The sequence below is a fragment of the Trematomus bernacchii genome, unplaced genomic scaffold (assembly GCF_902827165.1).
Source record: "Trematomus bernacchii unplaced genomic scaffold, fTreBer1.1, whole genome shotgun sequence".
NCBI lineage: Eukaryota > Metazoa > Chordata > Actinopteri > Perciformes > Nototheniidae > Trematomus > Trematomus bernacchii.
The window spans coordinates 5550330-5569587 of NW_022987714.1; the positions used below are offsets into that span (position 1 = coordinate 5550330).

General features: G+C 40.5%; 2 protein-coding genes across 5 annotated transcripts; one reads left to right on the top strand and one right to left on the bottom strand.

The window, feature by feature from the left end:
- Positions 1-2332: 2332 nt before the first annotated feature.
- LOC117491221 (receptor-interacting serine/threonine-protein kinase 4-like) lies at positions 2333-5528 on the bottom strand. Of its 4 annotated transcripts, none has more exons than XM_034141097.1 (11): positions 5407-5528; positions 4998-5208; positions 4555-4882; positions 4316-4467; positions 3906-3955; positions 3630-3785; positions 3420-3499; positions 3228-3291; positions 3056-3151; positions 2651-2890; positions 2333-2567 (listed from the first exon to the last, which is right to left on the bottom strand). In XM_034141097.1, the coding sequence occupies exons 2-11, from the start codon at positions 5192-5194 to the stop codon at positions 2554-2556; spliced, it is 1377 nt and encodes a 458-aa protein (XP_033996988.1). In that variant the 5' UTR covers positions 5195-5208; positions 5407-5528; the 3' UTR covers positions 2333-2553. The 4 variants fall into 4 exon arrangements, with proteins under 4 accessions (XP_033996988.1, XP_033996991.1, XP_033996990.1 ...); XM_034141100.1 differs by having other exon boundaries at positions 4998-5160; positions 5407-5527; XM_034141099.1 differs by having other exon boundaries at positions 4998-5180; positions 5407-5527.
- A 9584-nt stretch (positions 5529-15112) lies between these two features.
- On the top strand, positions 15113-16487 carry LOC117491223 (NACHT, LRR and PYD domains-containing protein 1b allele 3-like). Its single transcript, XM_034141102.1, has 4 exons — positions 15113-15238; positions 15739-15778; positions 15943-16182; positions 16266-16487. The coding sequence occupies exons 1-4, from the start codon at positions 15236-15238 to the stop codon at positions 16277-16279; spliced, it is 297 nt and encodes a 98-aa protein (XP_033996993.1). The 5' UTR covers positions 15113-15235; the 3' UTR covers positions 16280-16487.
- The last annotated feature ends 2771 nt before the right edge of the window (positions 16488-19258 follow it).

Consider the following 19258-nt stretch of genomic DNA (forward strand, 5'->3'; position numbering starts at 1 on the left):
CTGTACTGCTGAGTTCCAGGCCAACGAGGTCCGCAAAGTCAAGGTAAGATGGACCAAGTCGACAAAAACATTAAGTGACTATTGACATAGAGTCATCTGTGACACTGTAGCACCCATAACAACACTTTTTCCCAATAAGAAGAAAACGACTTACATTGACTGGCCTCTAACCCCTTAAAACTTGTGTTTTTGTTCTTGCCAGAAATTTGAGCAGGGCTTCATTATGGCGCATTTCCACTGCAGGGCCTCGCACGGCTTAGTACGGTATAGTGAGGCCTTGGTAGGCCAGGCTCACTTTATGCTGTGTTTCCATTACAGTTTAGTAGCTGGGGCAGTAACTATAGTAATGCAGTGTAGGCGGAGCCGTGACGTCATCTTCAATGCGAACCACAAAACCAACATCAGCCGTTAGCTGTTAGCACTCAGAGCTCACAGCTCCTCATATCTGTTCAGAAACGAGACAAAAGTTAAACAAGTACAAACCACAGACTGTCTGTGTCATGGGAATACAGTCGCTGGTTTATTTATGTCTGTAGGCCGTTGTTGTGAGTGTGGACGGTCGGAGCATATACAACGTTAGCTTAGCCGATCTCCATTCAGAAGACACGCATTTTAAAAGGTTTTTCGCCTGCCGTCTGTCTGCAGACTGTCAAAGCATTAATTCATGGTTTTTACTAACCGGTATCAGTATGTTGTTACTTCGGCATTATTTTGAAACGTGTATTACAATTAAATCACGGTAAAATATGTTCATTTTAGTTGTAGCCCCCTTTTCAGCGATTCTCTCACTAGTTTAGCATATTCGGCCCGGTTGTTGGCCCGGAAAGAACCACGATTTTGGAGGGCCAGAAAAACTGTGAAAAAGTACCCGTTAGCCGGAAATACCCCTAGTGGAAACGCAACAAAAAACGGGCCGGGTTTGGCACAGCACACTTAAAACCGTGCTACGCGCTGCAGTGGACATTTCTTAAACACAGGCTGCCAGACTATTACAAATGTTGGACTGGTGACCCAAAACAGTAACAAAAGGGATCTGTTCTTGTTGTGAACACTCTTTCTATACACCTGTGACGGCAGTGCAGGTAAGAGGATTTGGTTTTCTGCCCAGGAAGCTGATAACAGGCTTTTAAAAGCACACAACCAGTGCTGCTGGAAAGTGAAAATATCTCAGATCTTATAGTATGAGCCATGTGGTGACAGACTGACCTCTCTGGTTCATATCCAGCTTGGATATGTGTCACTGTAGCGCTGGGTTGCATGTCTCATGCCCATATCCATGTGGCATCTCTGTTTAAGATGCGAGGCCGCGCTGGTTCCATGTCCCCAACGATCCTCCGGTAGTCGATTTGGTAAGTGTCTCTGTTCACACCTTTACCAGCAAGTTAACATTGGTCCGAGCAGCTCCCACACAGCTTGTTCAGTTTAAGCACTGATAAACAGCTTTGAGTGCATGTTCACATAAATACCTTTCATGCACAGCTGAACTTGGGAGGAAGCAGTTTTGCCATCTGTTTTACATCCAGTATGGCCAGATAATTGTTCTCAATAATCCCAAACTGCAGAAGAAGCAGCAACAAAAGTCCAGAGTTTGTTTTCCTGTTTCTCAGCTCTGGTCACCGGAGTTTGAGGCCAGTAAGGCCCTCAGGCAGGAGCACAGAGTTTTCAGCTAACCTGTTGATTAAGTCTGCAAAAATTACAGTGTGTTGTTTTTTCAGAGAGACAGAGCTGTGAATGAGACAAAGGTCAAATCCCAGAATACCTTTATGCCGCCAGTTTAGCTCCTTTGAGACAGAGGGGAGAGACAGATAGAGAGACAGGCAGACAGAAGTGTCCACGTGAGAGAAAGGGAAACATTTGTTTATACCTAAGTTAGTTAAATTATTTTCTGTTTATGGAAACTCATAGAAAATCACATGTTGAGAATACTGTCAATCATATCCGATATAACATTTTATCACCAGAAAAGAAGGTAAACGAGTGAAAGAAAAGCACTCACAATTAAAGTAAAATGAAGGTAAATGAATGCACGAAAGGTGGTTTGAAGATTCACTACACGTGTGAACTGTCTTCATGTTTTTTCTCTTCATCAGCTCAGCGTATTGACCAGTGTTCAGTGTGTGAGTGGTGAACAACAAACCTTTGCAAAGAGCTGAAACATGAGTAACTGTATTGGCCAAGATGCCCCCTTGACGCCATCATCTGCAGGTGACTCTCTCTCTCTCTCTCTCTCTCTCTCTCTCTTTCTATCTCTCCCGCTCTCGAGTAAGAGCAACTTCCTCTTTATAAAATTAACACATGTTTGTCGACTCAATGAAACCATAAAGACACAGTATTTTTTTTTCTGTTAATAAACAATTGTTTATTAAGAAAACATTTTGTTTTTCAAAGATCCTTAAATGTAAAACTTTATATGTTACAGAATATAAAAGTTTTATAAAATCTCAACAATATGTATAAAAGCATAACATATATGAACTTTTTTACAAAAGATGAAAGTAGGTGAGGCATGCAAAGTATTCTGCACCTGCGAGAATGCGCGAGGCCACAGTGTCTTCAGAATGAACCACCTGTAAAGAAGGAGACATTTTAAAATATGATAATATGTCATAGATAAACTCCCATGTTAATCATTTACAGAAGGAAGTCCTACCAAGCCTCTCCACTAGGTGGAGATGTTGAGCCTTGAGGGCGTCGTAGAAGGCTGCCTTGACCTTATCGCCCCCTGAACGTAGAGGCCCATGAAGCATTCTCATTTTATCCTGGCTTGTGTCCTGTCTTCCAATCTTGGATAAGGTTTCAGGGTGGACCATGTCTCCAAGTGCCTCGGTTATTGCCATTACCTCTGAAACGTCTTGAATCAACTCTGCCCAGTTGCGATCAACAAACTTTGCTGTTTTCAAATATAGAAGAATAAAATAATGTACATATAAAAGGCATAATTAACTGACTTTGTATGAAATGCTGTCATTCAATAAAATGCTCTATTGAGATTTTATGTTTAACAGGAAATGATAACACACTTTTTTTAATACATTTTTGGTGCAAAAATACTCACCTTTATCTTGAATGCTCATTGTTTTAGTAGAAGACCTTCCAGAATCCACAGAATCATATGTTGACTCTTCTGCAAAAGAGAAAGAATCATAATATTCTATTGTCAAAAGTAAGTAATAATTTATAACTTAGATTAAACTACTTCCACCCACAAACAGTGTTGAACAATCTACCTGCTGTCTGAAGGGAAACATTGGTCGCCTCACTTGTGTTTGATGTGTTGCTGTTTGGTGACATCTAAAGTAACACAGGGAAAAAATATGATATATCAGAGAAAGAAGATAAACCTGTTAAAAGTGTATCTAAGTTACAAATCAACTTATATGCACTTATTCCTTTAATGAAATTAAATGTATGAGTTGTACCAGTCTTTTCACTTGACGCACGGCATCATCAATTCCCATGCTGTGCATTGAGAGCACTTTCTCAGTGACGTCCAGGCACTCTAAAACAGAAGCACCATTACATTGTAAATATGTGTGTCAAGCTAGTATACAAAAGGTATCCAAGCTAATGTGTAGCTCATTTAGTTCAGAAACATTTCAAACTTACTGACAACAAAAACAAATATTTACTTATAAAGGTAGGCCTCTGGTTGGGACTGCCATGCCAGCACTCCTTCATGAGGGGAATCAGTTCTTTCAGCCCATCTACCTTCATCTGCTCAATTTCCTTACAGCAAGGTCTGTCCCCCTTAGGGATACTCAATGCCACACGATCGTAATTAGCCACTGCAGTACATGTGATAAAGAACATTGATTTAATTGAATAAGTTATTGTAAACCTACATGGCAAAAAAGGAAAAACAACAGAGTGGAAAATGATAGGACAACAAAATAAACTACACTTACATGGATAGGGATCTTCACCAGTAGCAATGGTCCAGAGCAGGATACCATAGCTGATATGACAAGAGAGAGAAAGGGATTTCATAACACGGTAACACTGTTGAAGAAATACTTCACCCCAACACTACCATTTGTATAGTAATAACTCATTGTATACAACTTTCCTGCATGCCTCCTCTGTTAACATCTGAGTTTGTTCACAGATATTTTTAAATAGTTTTGCTATTCTTATATGCAGTCCCTAATTACTTAAATTTATCAAGGATTTATTCCTTTTTTAGAATCTTCATCCGTCTCTCATGAATTCCAGATAACACAGGGTGAGTATTAGATATACAAATGATTGGTTTGGGTGTAAAGTATCCTTTTAAGGTTAATACCATATTGGGTAGTATTATTTGTTCATTTCTTACCTGTATACATCAAAAGAACGAACAGGTTCATATGATAATGATTGAAGAGCTTCTGGAGGCATGTACTTGAATGAGCCACCAATCGCCCCTGTTGTCTCTTTGTTGCTGTTTGAAGCGCTGGCGGAAACTCTGGACAGACCAAAGTCTGCTATCTACAGAGAAAGAAGGGAAACATAGTATTAAACACATTATTAAATCTCCTTTTGTCTAATGTAAACATAGGAGGTTAGGCACTTTACCTTGGCGTTAAGGTTATCATTCAGCAGTACATTACTTGGCTTAAGGTCTAGGTGCATGAGATGTTCTGTATGGAGGAAGTTCATGCCTTGAGCCACTTCATGGGACAAGCGGGAAACCAGGGGCCACAGGGGCCACGGTGGACGGTCGCCAAGTTTCTCCTGCAGGGACTGAACAGATCCTCCTTCCACGAACTCCATCACTAATCCCTGTTGTGTGGATGGTCCTTTACCAGGCGGACAGCCCTGATACATTCCATAAAGCCTCACCACAAAGTTAAAGGAAGCCATATCCATATACTTGGCCTCATCACGCAGTATCATGGAGGAGCTGGAAATGATAGTTAAGGTAGGGGATTGTTGAAAAGAGATATGGGAAAGCAGTAACAACCTTTTGAACTTCTATTCAGAATGTGCATGACCTTTTTAGGTATTTTTATATTTACCTAGAAGATCCATCATGGAGTATCTTAATAGCCACATCAATTCCCAAGTTCTTTAGCCTGGCCTTGCAGACTCGACCGAATCCCCCAGAGCTGACAAACTCCCATTTCTCAAAGCATTCATCACCATAAGTCTTGCGGCTCCGCAGCGCCATTTCCTGCTGAACTGGTAGAGCCACCTCAAATCTATTATTAAACATGGAAATATGAAAAGCTGCTTAACTTAAATAAAGTGGCTTAATGACAGCTTAGATATTTTCTTTTCATACAGATACTTTAGTTACTGCTGACATTGTGCCCTTTCTTTTACACACTGACATTAAAACAAGAACAGTTTCAGTTTGTAAAGACACTGACAAACATTTTCCAAAAACATTTCCCTTGTAATATTTTAAATCTGCATTTCACTTACCATGTATCCTCTGATGTGTTTTAAACCCACAGATTTAAAAGTAAGTTTATACTAAAACCGTGGCAAAGCAAGCAAGAACAATCTGTTCATTTCCCTCTTCATGAGCACACTGGAACAAAAGGGAGGAGCTGATTGGCAAGATATGCACATTTCCTGTGAAACACACACTTCATGAGTGGTGTATCAAAATATATGTAACTGTGTAAAGACAGCCTTGAATTATTTTAACCATTTAGATTGTTATTTAATGTAATTGAATTGCTCTAAAAAAATAACTATATTAAAAAGACTCAAATACCAAACAACAGTATTAAACCTTTATTAACTACTGATTGGCTATTTGGTGAAATACAGATTGGAATATTGTTGGACTTTGTTCTTAGTTTAGAGTGGTTGTAAAAAGCAGTGACACGTTTCCTCATAGCACATGAGTGGTAGCAAGCTTGCACTGTGACAGGAAGTTATGAAAGGCACACCATTTCTTTTTTTTTCATGTACTATCTGAATAGAGTGGTGCTGTAAGATATACTTTGCAAATCTGGCATACTCTCATCTATAACATGTTAACCTTTCTGTGAAATCATTAGGAGGGTGAGAGGTTGCTGAGACTGCTTTGTTTACATGTCTGTATGTGAGCCTCAATATAGATGAACAATATTTATTTATTTAATCGTTTATTTGGCAGGGACAATGCACGGTAATGAACACTTGAAACATTAAAATGTGTCAAGCGTAACAGTGCCAGATTTAGCTTTCAGCTAATTTCCATCTGCAGTCCCTCACATAAAAATATTGAAGAAATTTACATTTTACAAATATTGTAAAAACAAAATACCTGTTATGCAAAAAGTGCAAGAGAGCAAGAGCAGCATACACAAGTATTTATGACATGGTAATACAATATAGCAGCAACGACATATAAAGTGCAAGAGAAGATACAAGAGCTACCTAAAGTGCAAGAGGAGATGCCCCTGTATAAAAGTGCATTTAGTAGTGATTGCACGTCTGTATGTTTCTTATCCATTCTTTGAGTTGACCTTTGAAGCTATTGAGAATGGGACAATCCCATATCTCAGTTGGGAGGCTATTCCAGAATGAGCTGCCCTTAATTGAAAGTACATTTTGTCCAAAAGTGGTCCGTCTACGGTGGACTTCACAGTCTCCTCTGGTTTCTGACCTAGTGCAGCGTCCAGTGTCTTTTTTGTGGATGAATTCCCCTAAGGGAGGGGGGGGCCATTCCATGTAAACATTTATAAATAAAACACATACTTTTAAAAGACTTAAAATTGTCAAAAAAGAAATTATGTTTTTCAAGGATGGTACAGTGGTCGTATGAATAAGGCTTTCTGTCAAACACCTTGATAGCTCTCTTGTACAGCTGTTCTATCGGTTTCAGGTTTGTGGCACAAGCAAACGACCAGTTTGTAAAACAGTATTCAATGTGGGATAGAATCATACTGTGGAGGTATGACTTTGCAGCATTGACAGTTAAGAAAGGTCTAATTCGTTTAACATTTTGCAAGTTGAATTTAATAGTATTGGATACTTTCTTGATATGTTTCTTAAAAGTCAAGTTCGAGTCCAGTATGACTCCAAGATACTTGAAGTGGGAGACTAGTTATATTTCTGATCCGTTTAAAAACACATTAGATCCTTCGATTTCATTTATCAATAAACTCTCTTATCAGGCCAATAAGTGACACATATATGTTTTCTCTGTATTTTTTTCCTAAACTAGGAATAGAACATGCCCTTTGCTTTTGTTAGAGCACTGTTATTTAAAAAAATCCTTTGAGTACAGTAGTAAGAAGCAACATTGAATACATTTATTGTTATTAGTTTGAACTAGTTATTAACCTGCAAGTAAGACTGTGAACTCCCCCATCATAATTACATTTTCTCAAAATGTAAAGCTGAGCTGATGCCAATGCTCTGAGCCTCGCCCCTTCTTTTCAGCTACAGCCCTCTCTCATTACTTCTCTGTATCTCTCCATCATGCACGCTCTCTCTCATGCACACAAGACAAAAGCCACGCTGCTCAGACTGTTTTCAGTCTGAATAATTAATGCCAAACAGTGCTTAAAAAATATAAATCTCAGTCTGGAGTACAGTTGTCTGACAGCTACCAGGACTATATCATACCTGTACAGTCACACATGCACACCCTGTTCATTAACCTGTTAAGCCCTGAGCCTGTTTTTCAGGTTTCAGGCTCGAAAATGCCACTAACACAACAAAGACTATATCTTCACTTCTAAAAGGGGTAAATTAATAATCTTTTTTCTCAAAGCAAGGTTACATCTGTGAGTTGGATGTAGAAGTGTCAGAATCAATATAGATGTTTTTATTTTAAAATAAATTCATATGGAACAAAGTAAAAACATGTAAATTCTATCTCCGCCTAAAAAAAAAACATTACTTATAGTGAAAACCACCCTTGAATGATGGGTTAGTAGACTAAAAGCTTTAGGAATCCAAACTATAACATATAATAAGTACCCTGTATCAAGATTGATGCAAAACAAGTGAAATTTGACCTTTTTAGAGAGGTTTAGAAAAATAAAGTCCGGGCGGACTCACTTCTGGGTAATTTGGGAACCATCAGTTCCATTTGACCTTTTTCACTGTAAAAATCATTTTATTACTTTGAATTATCACTATAGGTATTCATTCCATCCAAATACAACTGTTGTAAGTTTGACTCCAACTGGAGCAGATTTATTTAAAACTGTGAGGGTGAGGCAGGTGTGGGCTGGGTGAAAGTAGGCAATGGTGAAGCCATTTCATCCTCATCTCCATCACTATGAAAACAAATGTGGAAAAACAAAGAGATTAGATTAATTCCTGTAATTCCTGTTTCCTTGGCAGTAAACATGCCATTTTGAGTGTGTGAATGCAATACATTTAGTGACTATAGATGAACACTGGCCATTTTGAGCGTACATTACATTACATTACATTACATTACATTACATTACATTTAGCAGATGCTTTTATTTACTATATGAATAATCGTACACCAAATAAATAAGTAATAGATAAAAACAGAGAGATTACATACCTTTCCCGTGGTGGAATTTCATCATCAGAGTCACAACGCTCCGGGTTCCGTTCTGGCTGCAGGAGATCCTCGTCGTCTGACTCAGAATCAACGGGTAACATATCTGCATCGCTGTCAACATTAGTCACCATTTCCATTGCCTGTAAAGTAGTAAGCATCTCTTTCCTGCAAGCCATTATTTGACAAAAGTCAAAGTATAGAAAAAGTCCTAAACGCCAATCTTGTAATCTGCTCCGTTATCTGCTGTCCGCTCTGTGCAACACATCCTCACTCCCAGGTCGGCGTATGTTGACGTTATGTCAAGGTCCCCTGTGGTCTTTTTCCAACGCAAGGGGGGCGGCCCTTAGCGTACATTTTCAACTTTCCGGGATGTCCATAGGCTTCTTGAGATCGCGAGCGAATGCTTCCCGCCGCAGACCATTCTCTGCTGAAGCATACGTTGCTGCATTGCATTAAAAACATTATGCTCTCTATATATTGTCTTTATTATGCTTTAAACAGTGTCTTTGGCTATAGGGCGGCTCAAAGTATTTTGTCCGGCCGTTGTGAAGACTGCTTTGTTCATTGTCCTTGTTTTGTTTTAAATAAAGCATTTTCAATCCAGGCACGCCAAACATGTGACGTCATATGACGCGTCGCACAGGGAGCATGGAGGGAGACCATAGACTGTATATATAAATGGACGTAGGGTCCGTGACGTCACCCATAGGATTCTGCAGAGATGCCGAGAAGCAATTATGCTGCGTTCACACCGGACGCGATGCGATGTTTGGGGGCGGCGCGATTACATGTAAAGTCAATGCAGAGACGCGGATAGACGCAAATTCGCTCCGACGGCGAGCATGACGCGGTGGACGCGGCGCGAATCACGTGATTGAGGCGATTGAACGGTGCCGCGTTAAACGCGAGAGTTCAATTTTTTCAACTCGAGCGTCAAATTCACGTGACGCGTTCTCGCGGAAGCCAATCAGCGGTGAGGATCTCAGCCGCCGTCACTGACGTTCAACCACACAACATCAGTCATTAGCTGTTAGCAGTTAGCACACAGAGCTCACAGCTCCTCATATCTGTTCAGAAACTGGACAAAAGTTAAACAAGTATAAACCACAGACTGTCTGTGTCATGGTGAATACAGTCGCTGCTTTATTTATGTCTGTAGGCCGTTGTTATGAGTGTGAAATGAGCATATACAACGTTAGCTTAGCCTGGTCGACCCGATCTTCATTCAGAAAACAAGCATTTTAAAAGATTTTTCGCCTGCCGTCTTGTCTGCAGACTTGTCAAGCATTAATTCATGGTTTTTACTAACCGGTATCAGTATGTTGTTACTTCGGCATCATTTAGAAACGTGTATTACAATTTAATCACGGTAAAATATGTTCATTTTGTTGTAGTTGTAGCTCCCGAGAACATTTCCTTTTTCGGCTAGGCTTTGACATTTTTTGTTAATTGTTTACTATGAATGAGTTACAAAAATAAGGCTTTTTTTGCCATTTGGCACAATAAACCTTTATTTTGGTCGGGAGAATAGTTTCCTTTAAGCTTCCTTGCTGTGTTCTAACACAATAATGCATCACAAACATTTTTTATTTATTCTATTTCTTTATTTTCAATGTATTTGTTAATTCTCCTGGCATAGTTTGATGGATGATGGAAAAACCAAAAGCTCATCTGGATGTGTAGTTGGTTGATAATATTGTTTTATTTATTTTTTCAGTGTACTGCTAGAGATAATCACTTATTCACCTGAAATATTAATACACACAGATGCAGGAGGCATGATCAATAGTAATCTTCGCTAACCCACGAATACACACAAACACACACATACACTCACCCTCAGACCTACACCCACACTCCACAATTTCCATTAATAATGAAGATAAGTTCAAGCTGTGAAATTGTCAGCATGAATACAAATGCCATGGATTTTTTGAAAAAATCACTGAGCTCTTAAATTAGTTATTTAATGTCAGTCTGGTTCAGCTTGTATTTAAAGAAAAATTCAACACAGACCAGATTTACGTTTTGATATTCCTTTTTTTGGTAAGCCCAGCAGAAAAAAAATACATCTCTGCCAAAGAAAACACAAATCGAGCCAGTGATGTCCATATTGAAGTGTTACGTTTATCGCCAATGGGCAAAGAGCTATAAATGGTGGGCAAATTGTAAGTGTGGCTATAATACTGAATTGAAAAGGTAACGGTAAGAAGTTGAGAAGCTGAGGTGACAGTCCGAAAGTCAGGCGTGTGACACCTTGGGTTGTCAGCTGTGACAGTAAGAGCACTTGCAAGGGGAAGCCCTCTATGCCAACGCTACCGAACGTATTCTTGTCTCCACACCATACAAGTTCAAAAAAATCCCCTAAGGGTGGGTCTATTTTGGAAGGGACAATTGTGAAGGTGATCATACTGCTACTTTCTGTGAAAATACAGCTCACTTCCCCTTTCACTTTCTCTTCATTTTCTCTCTCACTCCTTCACCTTCTTTTCCTGCACTCATCAGAGGCGATTCTAGGGGGGGGGCCAACAGGGGCCAGTGCCCCCGCAACACTGACTAGGAACCCCCCTGTGGCTCCCCTCCAAAAATAAAGTTACAATATTATGATTTATTGGAACTAAATCAAATCAGAGACGCCGATGTACAGTGGAGATTAAACTGTTCATAATCTTATAAAAGCAAATACTGTTTATGTTTTCAAATTAAATTGTCACTTAAAGTTACTAAAACAAATACTCTAAATGAAAAAAAACTACTGAAACAAATACCTTTACAAAAACAAATACCAATTAATGTATTTTATGTTTATTTTACACAATTACTTAATACTGTCTTTGTCTTTTTAACCCGCTTGTATTGTGTCCCTCTCATGAAATAATTGCCCCAACCTGGCCCCCCCAGTACAATTGGTCTAGAACCGCCACTGTACACTCGATTCATTAAAGCTTATCCTAAGAGGGGTCCATATTATCTGTATTCTACAAACGCAGCCAAGCCACACTGCCATTGTTCCACTGTGCGGCTGGACAGAGGGCTAAGAGGAGTTCAATGGATTTACGCATGTTGTGTGTTTCTATTTCAACACTCTGTTGTGTGTGTGTGTGTGTGTGTGTGTGTGTGTGTGTGTGTGTGTGTGTGTGTGTGTGTGTGTGTGTGTGTGTGTGTGTGTGTGTGTGTGTGTGTATGTAATTGAATTGATTCAGTCCTGGAGATGGGAAATGATCGCACACTATTCTCATACAGAGCACACCCCTTTAGCAACTTATTTGCATGCACTGCAGACACAAACACATGTCTTTATCACTCCATTGAAACAAGGTATATTTTACGATATCTGTCTCTGAACTTACACACTATGTTCAGCACGGCATCCAATTGCCTGCAGCAGTCTGTGAGGGATTTCTCCCACACTTCACCACTGCAGTAGTTGAACACGTGGAGGAGTTAGACAAAAGCTTTCTGAGTAGGACGCAAAAGCCAGACATTTCTATAGTACGGAAAGCGGCTTCAGAGCATCACTGGGACGTCTTTAGAGGATTTAAGGCTTGCAGTAAGGTAGTAAAGGGGAGGAGCAAACAAGCAACCTCCCGTTTAATTAGATGACAGCTCACCTCCTGCATTAGTGTCTGTTTGGGCTTTTATTCCACCAGGAGAGAGTGATGAGAGAAAGCCACAGGAGAGAAAGAAAGAAACAAAGACACACAGTAGACAGCAGCTGCGATACGTTACCCCTCTGAGACTTACCATGAGCAAGCACACGGCTGATTCAGGCATGTGTTGGACAGCCATGATGGGATGCTCCTATGGATTCTTGTGGAAAGGAAATCTTCCTTGAAGGACTCTCTCCGTTGTCCTCTTCCTCTTCCCTCAGGAATCTGCTCACCTTTGTCCAGATGAAGTCCTGTGACTGGCCCTCCCTCTCTGTGTCCTCACCCACCTCCCTCTGTCTGTCAGTCAGTGCTGCAGACAGCCTCTGCTCTCCAATTGTAATGAAGTCCCTGGAGAGCCTGTGACTCCCCAGTCTCTCTGCGACTCTTCAGACTGAGCGAAAAAGCAAATCTCCTTCCAGTTCTTTGATCTGAGAACAGAGCAGACCCCCCCCACTCTCTTCTCACTTTTAAAACACTCCCCCCAGACCCCACACCCAACTCCACCAAACCCCTTTGACTCTGGCACCTCTTTTTAAATGCTCCCCTCCCTCTGTTGCTGGCTCCTGTCTTCCGTTTTGCAGTCTACTCTCCTCACAACACAAAGCACATCCAGGCGTGCATGTGGGTTTTTGGGTATATTCAGTTTAGCCTGGGGCTGTCCTGCCACTGCTCCACAGGATGTAACCTGCATCAGTGATGCCCCTCAGTCTAAAACCCTCCTCCACTGTGGTGGGAAAGACAGACGCTCACCTCCCCTCTCCACTCAGGGATCCAGCGCAGAGAGCTCTCCTTCAGGCTGATCCCCTGCCTCATGTATCATCAGCATGCGACAAGGGCAGAGAGGAAAGCAAATAAAGGAGAGTATAATAGACAGTTTTAGAAGGACAGAGGATGAGGTAAAAGGCAGCCGGGGAGGAGAGAGATGTAGTGGAGAGAGCAGCCACTAGCGAGAGAGGTCCACGCTGTGCTGAGCGTAAATAAGGGTGGGTGGAGAAGAGGGAGGGGAGAGAGTGATGGAGATGCAGAGAGCGAGAGCAGACCGCGCCTATCGATGCCGGCTGAAACAGCAAGGCAGCATGGGATGTAAGCAAATACACCAAGCTCTCTTAATGAACAGGGTGTGCATGTGTGATTGTACAGGTATGATATAGTCCTGGTAGCTGTCAGGTTCACAGACAACTGTACTCCAGACTGAGATTTATATTTTTTAAGCACTGTTTGGCCTTAATTATTCAGACTGAAAACAGTCTGAGCAGCGTGGCTTTTGTGTTGTGTGCATGAGAGAGAGCGTGCATGATGGAGAGATACAGAGAAGTAATGAGAGAGGGCTGTAGCTGAAAAGAAGGGGCGAGGCTCAGAGCATTGGCATCAGCTCAGCTTTACATTTTGAGAAAATGTAATTATGATGGGGGAGTTCACAGTCTTACTTGCAGGTTAATAACTAGTTGAAACTAATAACAATAAATGTATTAAATGTTGCTTGTTACTACTGTACTCAAAGTTTTTTTTTTAAATAACAGTGCTCTAACAAAAGCAAAGGGCATGTTCTATTCCTAGTTTAGGAAAAAAGAGTGAGAAAACATATATGTGTCATTCATTGGCCTGATAAGAGAGTTTATTGTTCATCTATATTGAGGCTCACATACAGACATGTAAACAAAGCAGTCTCAGCAAAGCCTCCCTCCTAATGATTTCACAGAAAGGTGAACATGTTATAGATGAGAGTATGCCAGATTTTCAAAGTATATCTTACAGCACCACTCTATTCAGATAGTTCAGTCAGACAACTCATGTGTTTCTTTAACATGTTTATTAGAAGCAGCATATAGTTGAGTTTGGCGTCTAGGCTCGGGTCTCATCACTCTACAGATATACATAGCACAATGAGTGATGATTAAATAACTAACCCCCCGAGCCTACAGCTGGAAGCTGGGGTGGAAGCTGGGGTGGAAGCTGGGGTGTTGGTGGGGCAGGCACGCAGCAGCGACGTAGAGTAGCTGCAGCAAAGCAGCAGCAAGCAATGCATAGAGAGATATCTGGCAGGTTAAATAGAGCGGCGTATTAAGGAGACTCTGTTTGGTTGGTTGTAGAGTGGCAAGGGGCGTTATGTATGAATTTATATATACAGTCTATGGTATGAATGCAGCATAAGTGTGCTCGAGTTAACTGCCTGAACTAGCTCGCAGACTTCGCCCCATTACATGAAGAAAAAAAGAAAAGGTGTGCCCTTCATAACTTCCTGTCACAGTGCAAGCTTGCTACCACTCATGTGCTATGAGGAAACGTGTCACTGCTTTTTACAACCACTCTAAACTAAGAACAAAGTCAAACAATATTCAAATTTGTATTTCACCAAATACCAATCAGTAGTTAAAGGTAGGGTAGGTACGTTTGAGAGACCGGCTCGAGATACATTTTTTGTTATATTCCATGGAATGCTCTTAACATCCCGATAGCAATGAATATCTTAAGTGCTTTGATAAAAAATCCATTAAAAAATGTCATCTGTGGAAGCCGTAATACTGTAAAAAGTACGACCAATCATTTTAGCCGGCCCGGCTAAACTAACTGGATGGCCTACCTGCCTGTCAGCCTTCCATCTGTGCACAAACTTATCTCGTGCCCTCATTGGTCATGTGCGCGTTCCTGTGTGTTGGAGGAGGGGCTCTATAAGGAAGTGGCAGATTTTCTCCGGTTGTGTATTTTCAAATTCTAGCGATCTCGAGCCGGTTTCTCAAACTTACCTACCCTACCTTTAATAAAGGTTTAATACTGTTTGGTATTTGAGTCTTTTTAATATAGTTATTTTTTTAGAGCAACACATTCCTGCAAGTCAATTACATTACATAACAATCAAAATATGTGGTTAAAAGTATTAAAGGCTGTCTTTACTCAGTTTGTCAGTCACATATATTTTGATACACCACTCATGAAGTGTGTGTTTCACAGGAAATGTGCATATCTAGCCAACCTCTTTTTTTCAGTATAAGCTCCTCCCTTTCGTTCCAGTGTGCTCATGAAGAGGGAAATTAACAGATACTTGTTCTTGCTTGCTTTGCCACGGCTTTAGTATAAACGTACTTTTAAATCTGTGGGTTTAAAACACATCAGAGGATACATGGTAAGTGAAATGCAGCTTTAAAATAGAGGTACAAGAACAAAAATACAAGGGAAATGTTTTTGGAAAATGTTTGTCAGTGTCTTTACAAACCGAAACTATAGGCTACTTGTTTTAATGTCAGTGTGTAAAAGAAAGGGCACAATGTCAGCAGTAACTAAAGTATCTGTATGAAAAAGAAAATATCTAAGCTGTCATTAAGCCACTTTATTTAAGTTAAGCAGCTTTTCTTTTCAGAATGTATTTCCACATATTACATAACTTTGTCTAAGTTGCAATAGAACAAAACAATCAAAAACATGTGTCATGGAAAAGATGGTAATTAGTACGATATTTTGTTGTATCACATTTCAAGGGCTTCATTGTCATAAAGGAAACATACAATAACAGTCCTATTGTTTACATTGGGATTCTGAAACTAGTTAACAATACCTTTAACACATTTATCAAGGACTTGACATTTTTTGCAATAAAGTCTGAAAGAGTATTTTGTTTTTCATCAGGTCTGTGCTTCTACTAAAACAATGAGCATTCAAGATAAAGGTGAGTATTTTGCACCAAAAATGTATTTAAAAAAGTGTGTTATCATTTCCTGTTAAACATAAAATCTCAATAGAGCATTTTATTGAATGACAGCATTTCATACAAAGTCAGTTAATTATGCCTTTTATATGTACATTATTTTATTCTTCTATATTTGAAAACAGCAAAGTTTGTTGATCGCAACTGGGCAGAGTTGATTCAAGACGTTTCAGAGGTAATGGCAATAACCGAGGCGCTTGGAGACATGGTCCACCCTGAAACCTTATCCAATATTGGAAGACAGGACACAAGCCAGGATAAAATGAGAATGCTTCATGGGCCTCTACATTCAGGGGGCGATAAGGTCAAGGCAGCCTTCTACGACGCCCTCAAGGCTCAACATCTCCACCTAGTGGAGAGGCTTGGTAGGACTTCCTTCTGTAAATGATTAACATGGGAGTTTATCTATGACATATTATCATATTTTAAAATGTCTCCTTCTTTACAGGTGGTTCATTCTGAAGACACTGTGGCCGTGCGCATTCTCGCAGGTGCAGAATACTTTGCATGCCTCACCTACTTTCATCTTTTGTAAAAAAGTTCATATATGTTATGCTTTTATACATATTGTTGAGATTTTATAAATTCATATTCTGTAACATATCAAGTTTTACATTTAAGGATCTTTGAAAAACAAAAATTGTTCTTAATAAACATGTGTTTAAAAATACTGTGTCTTTATGGTTTCATTGAGTCGACAAACACGATGTTAATTTTATAAAGAGGAAGTTGCTTTTTTTTTAGAAAGGGAGAGAGAGAGAGATAGAAAGGGAGAGAGAGAGAGAGAGAGAGAGAGAGAGAGAGAGAGAGAGAGAGAAGAGAGAGAGAGAGAGAGAGAGAGAGAGAGAGAGAGGGGGGAGGGTAGAGACTGTAAGAGGCTTTTCTGTAAAAAAGTTCATATATGTTATGCTTTTATACATATTGTTGAGATTTTATAAAACTTTTATATTCTGTAACATATCAAGTTTTACATTTAAGGATCTTTGAAAAACAAAATGTTTTCTTAATAAACATGTGTTTATTAGCAGAAAAAAAAATACTGTGTCTTTATGTTTCATTGAGTCGACAAACATGTGTTAATTTTATAAAGAGGAAGTTGCTTCGAGAGCGAGAGGGATAGAAAGAGAGAGAGGGGGAGAGAGAGACGGGGGGGGGGGGGGAATCAGTCGCCTGCAGATGATGGCGTCAAGGGGGCATCTTGGCCAATACAGTTACTCATGTTTCAGTTCTTTGCAAAGGTTTGTTGTTCACCACTCACACACTGAACACTGGTCAATACGCTGAGCTGATGAAGAGAAAAAACATGAAGACAGTTCACACGTGTAGTGAATCTTCAAACCACCTTTCGTGCATTCATTTACCTTCATTTTACTTTAATTGTGAGTGCTTTTCTTTCACTCGTTTACCTTCTTTTCTGGTGATAAAATGTTATATCGGATATGATTGACAGTATTCTCAACATGTGATTTTCTATGAGTTTCCATAAACAGAAAATAATTTAACTAACTTAGGTATAAACAAATGTTTCCCTTTCTCTCACGTGGACACTTCTGTCTGCCTGTCTCTCTATCTGTCTCTCCCCTCTGTCTCAAAGGAGCTAAACTGGCGGCATAAAGGTATTCTGGGATTTGACCTTTGTCTCATTCACAGCTCTGTCTCTCTGAAAAAACAACACACCTCTACAACATGTTAATCCTCAGTGGGGAAAGTGCGTTCAAGTGTCATCTTGACCCATCCTTCTCCTCCTCAGTCCTCCTGCCTCACTCCACCCTACACACCCATCTCACCCCACCCCATCCTGCATTAATGCTCCCAATCCTCTTTGTAGGAGAGTGACGTCTGCTACTGTCAGAAACAGAGTTAAGCTCAGCAGGCACCAGGAGAACAGAGTAGAGAGAAGCTTCATAGATAATCAAGCAGCAGTGCACTCTGGGCCTCTAGAGGGACACGTCTGTGCCACCTCAGCAAGAACTGACTCTCCTCCCGAGGGGCTGCTCATGCCTCCAGCTGGGAGACACAGATTTCTAAATTCAGTGTGCTAAGACTTAATCAACAGGTTAGCTGAAAACTCTGTGCTCCTGCCTGAGGGCCTTACTGGCCTCAAACTCCGGTGACCAGAGCTGAGAAACAGGAAAACAAACTCTGGACTTTTGTTGCTGCTTCTTCTGCAGTTTTGGGATTATTGAGACAAATTATATGGCCATACTGGATGTAAAACAGATGGCAAAACTGCTTCCTCCCAAGTTCAGCTGTGCATGAAAGGTATTTATGTGAACATGCACTCAAAGCTGTTTATCAGTGCTTAAAACTGAACAAGCTGTGTGGGAGCTGCTCGGACCAATGTTAACTTGCTGGTAAAGGTGTGAAGCTGTGTTCATGAAACAGGTCAGAAGTGCTTGAAGAGGCCGTGTGTGTGTGTGTGTGTGTGTGTGTGTGTGTGTGTGTGTGTGTGTGTGTGTGTGTGTGTGTGTGTGTGTGTGTGTGTGTGTGTGTGTGTGTGTGTGTGTGTGTGTGTGTGTGTGTGTGTGTGTGTGTGGGGGGGGGGGCGTTGGGGCCCTGGATGGAGGGTCATGGTTATGACCGGTTTGGAGAAGGGGACAGAGACACTTACCAAATCGACTACCGGAGGATCGTTGGGGACATGGAACCAGCGCGGCCTCGCATCTTAAACAGAGATGGGGAACGACCTCTTCCCTACAGGGCTTACTGTATGTCCCCCCCTCACCACATGTACATGGGCATGAGACTGCAGCCCAGCTCTACAGTGCTACACGTATCCAAGCTGGATATGAACCAGAGAGGTCAGTCTGTCACCACATGGCTCATACTATAAGATCTGAGATATTTTCACTTTCCAGCAGCACTGGTTGTGTGCTTTTAAAAGCCTGTTTATCAGCTTCCTGGGCAGAAAACCAAATCCTCTTACCTGCACTGCCGTCACAGGTGTATAGAAAGAGTGTTCACAGACAAGAACAGATCCCTTTTGTTACTGTTTTGGGTCACCAGTCCAACATTTGCAATAGTCTGGAGCCTGTGTTTAAGAAACAGAGGTGAGAAAAGATAAAACAACATGTTACGCACAAGGGATACATGCATAGAGACTACACTTTTTTTTAACATTTGTATAGATATATGAACCAGTAACTATGGTACAGTGAAATATGTGATATATGGTTTGGCGGTAAATGTGTGTATACAAGGGCATTCCGTGAACTAATAATAATAATAATAATAATAATGCATTTATTTTATATAGGCTCTCTGTGTGTGTTTATACTCCAGCATGGCAGACTACTGGATCAGTGGAGGCACAGGTTATGTTCCTGAAGATGGACTAACAGCACAACAACTCTTTGCAATCGGCGATGGACTTACATACAAGTAAGAAATGCAAAAAAACACAAAACATAACAGATACATTTTACCTCATTTCATGGTATC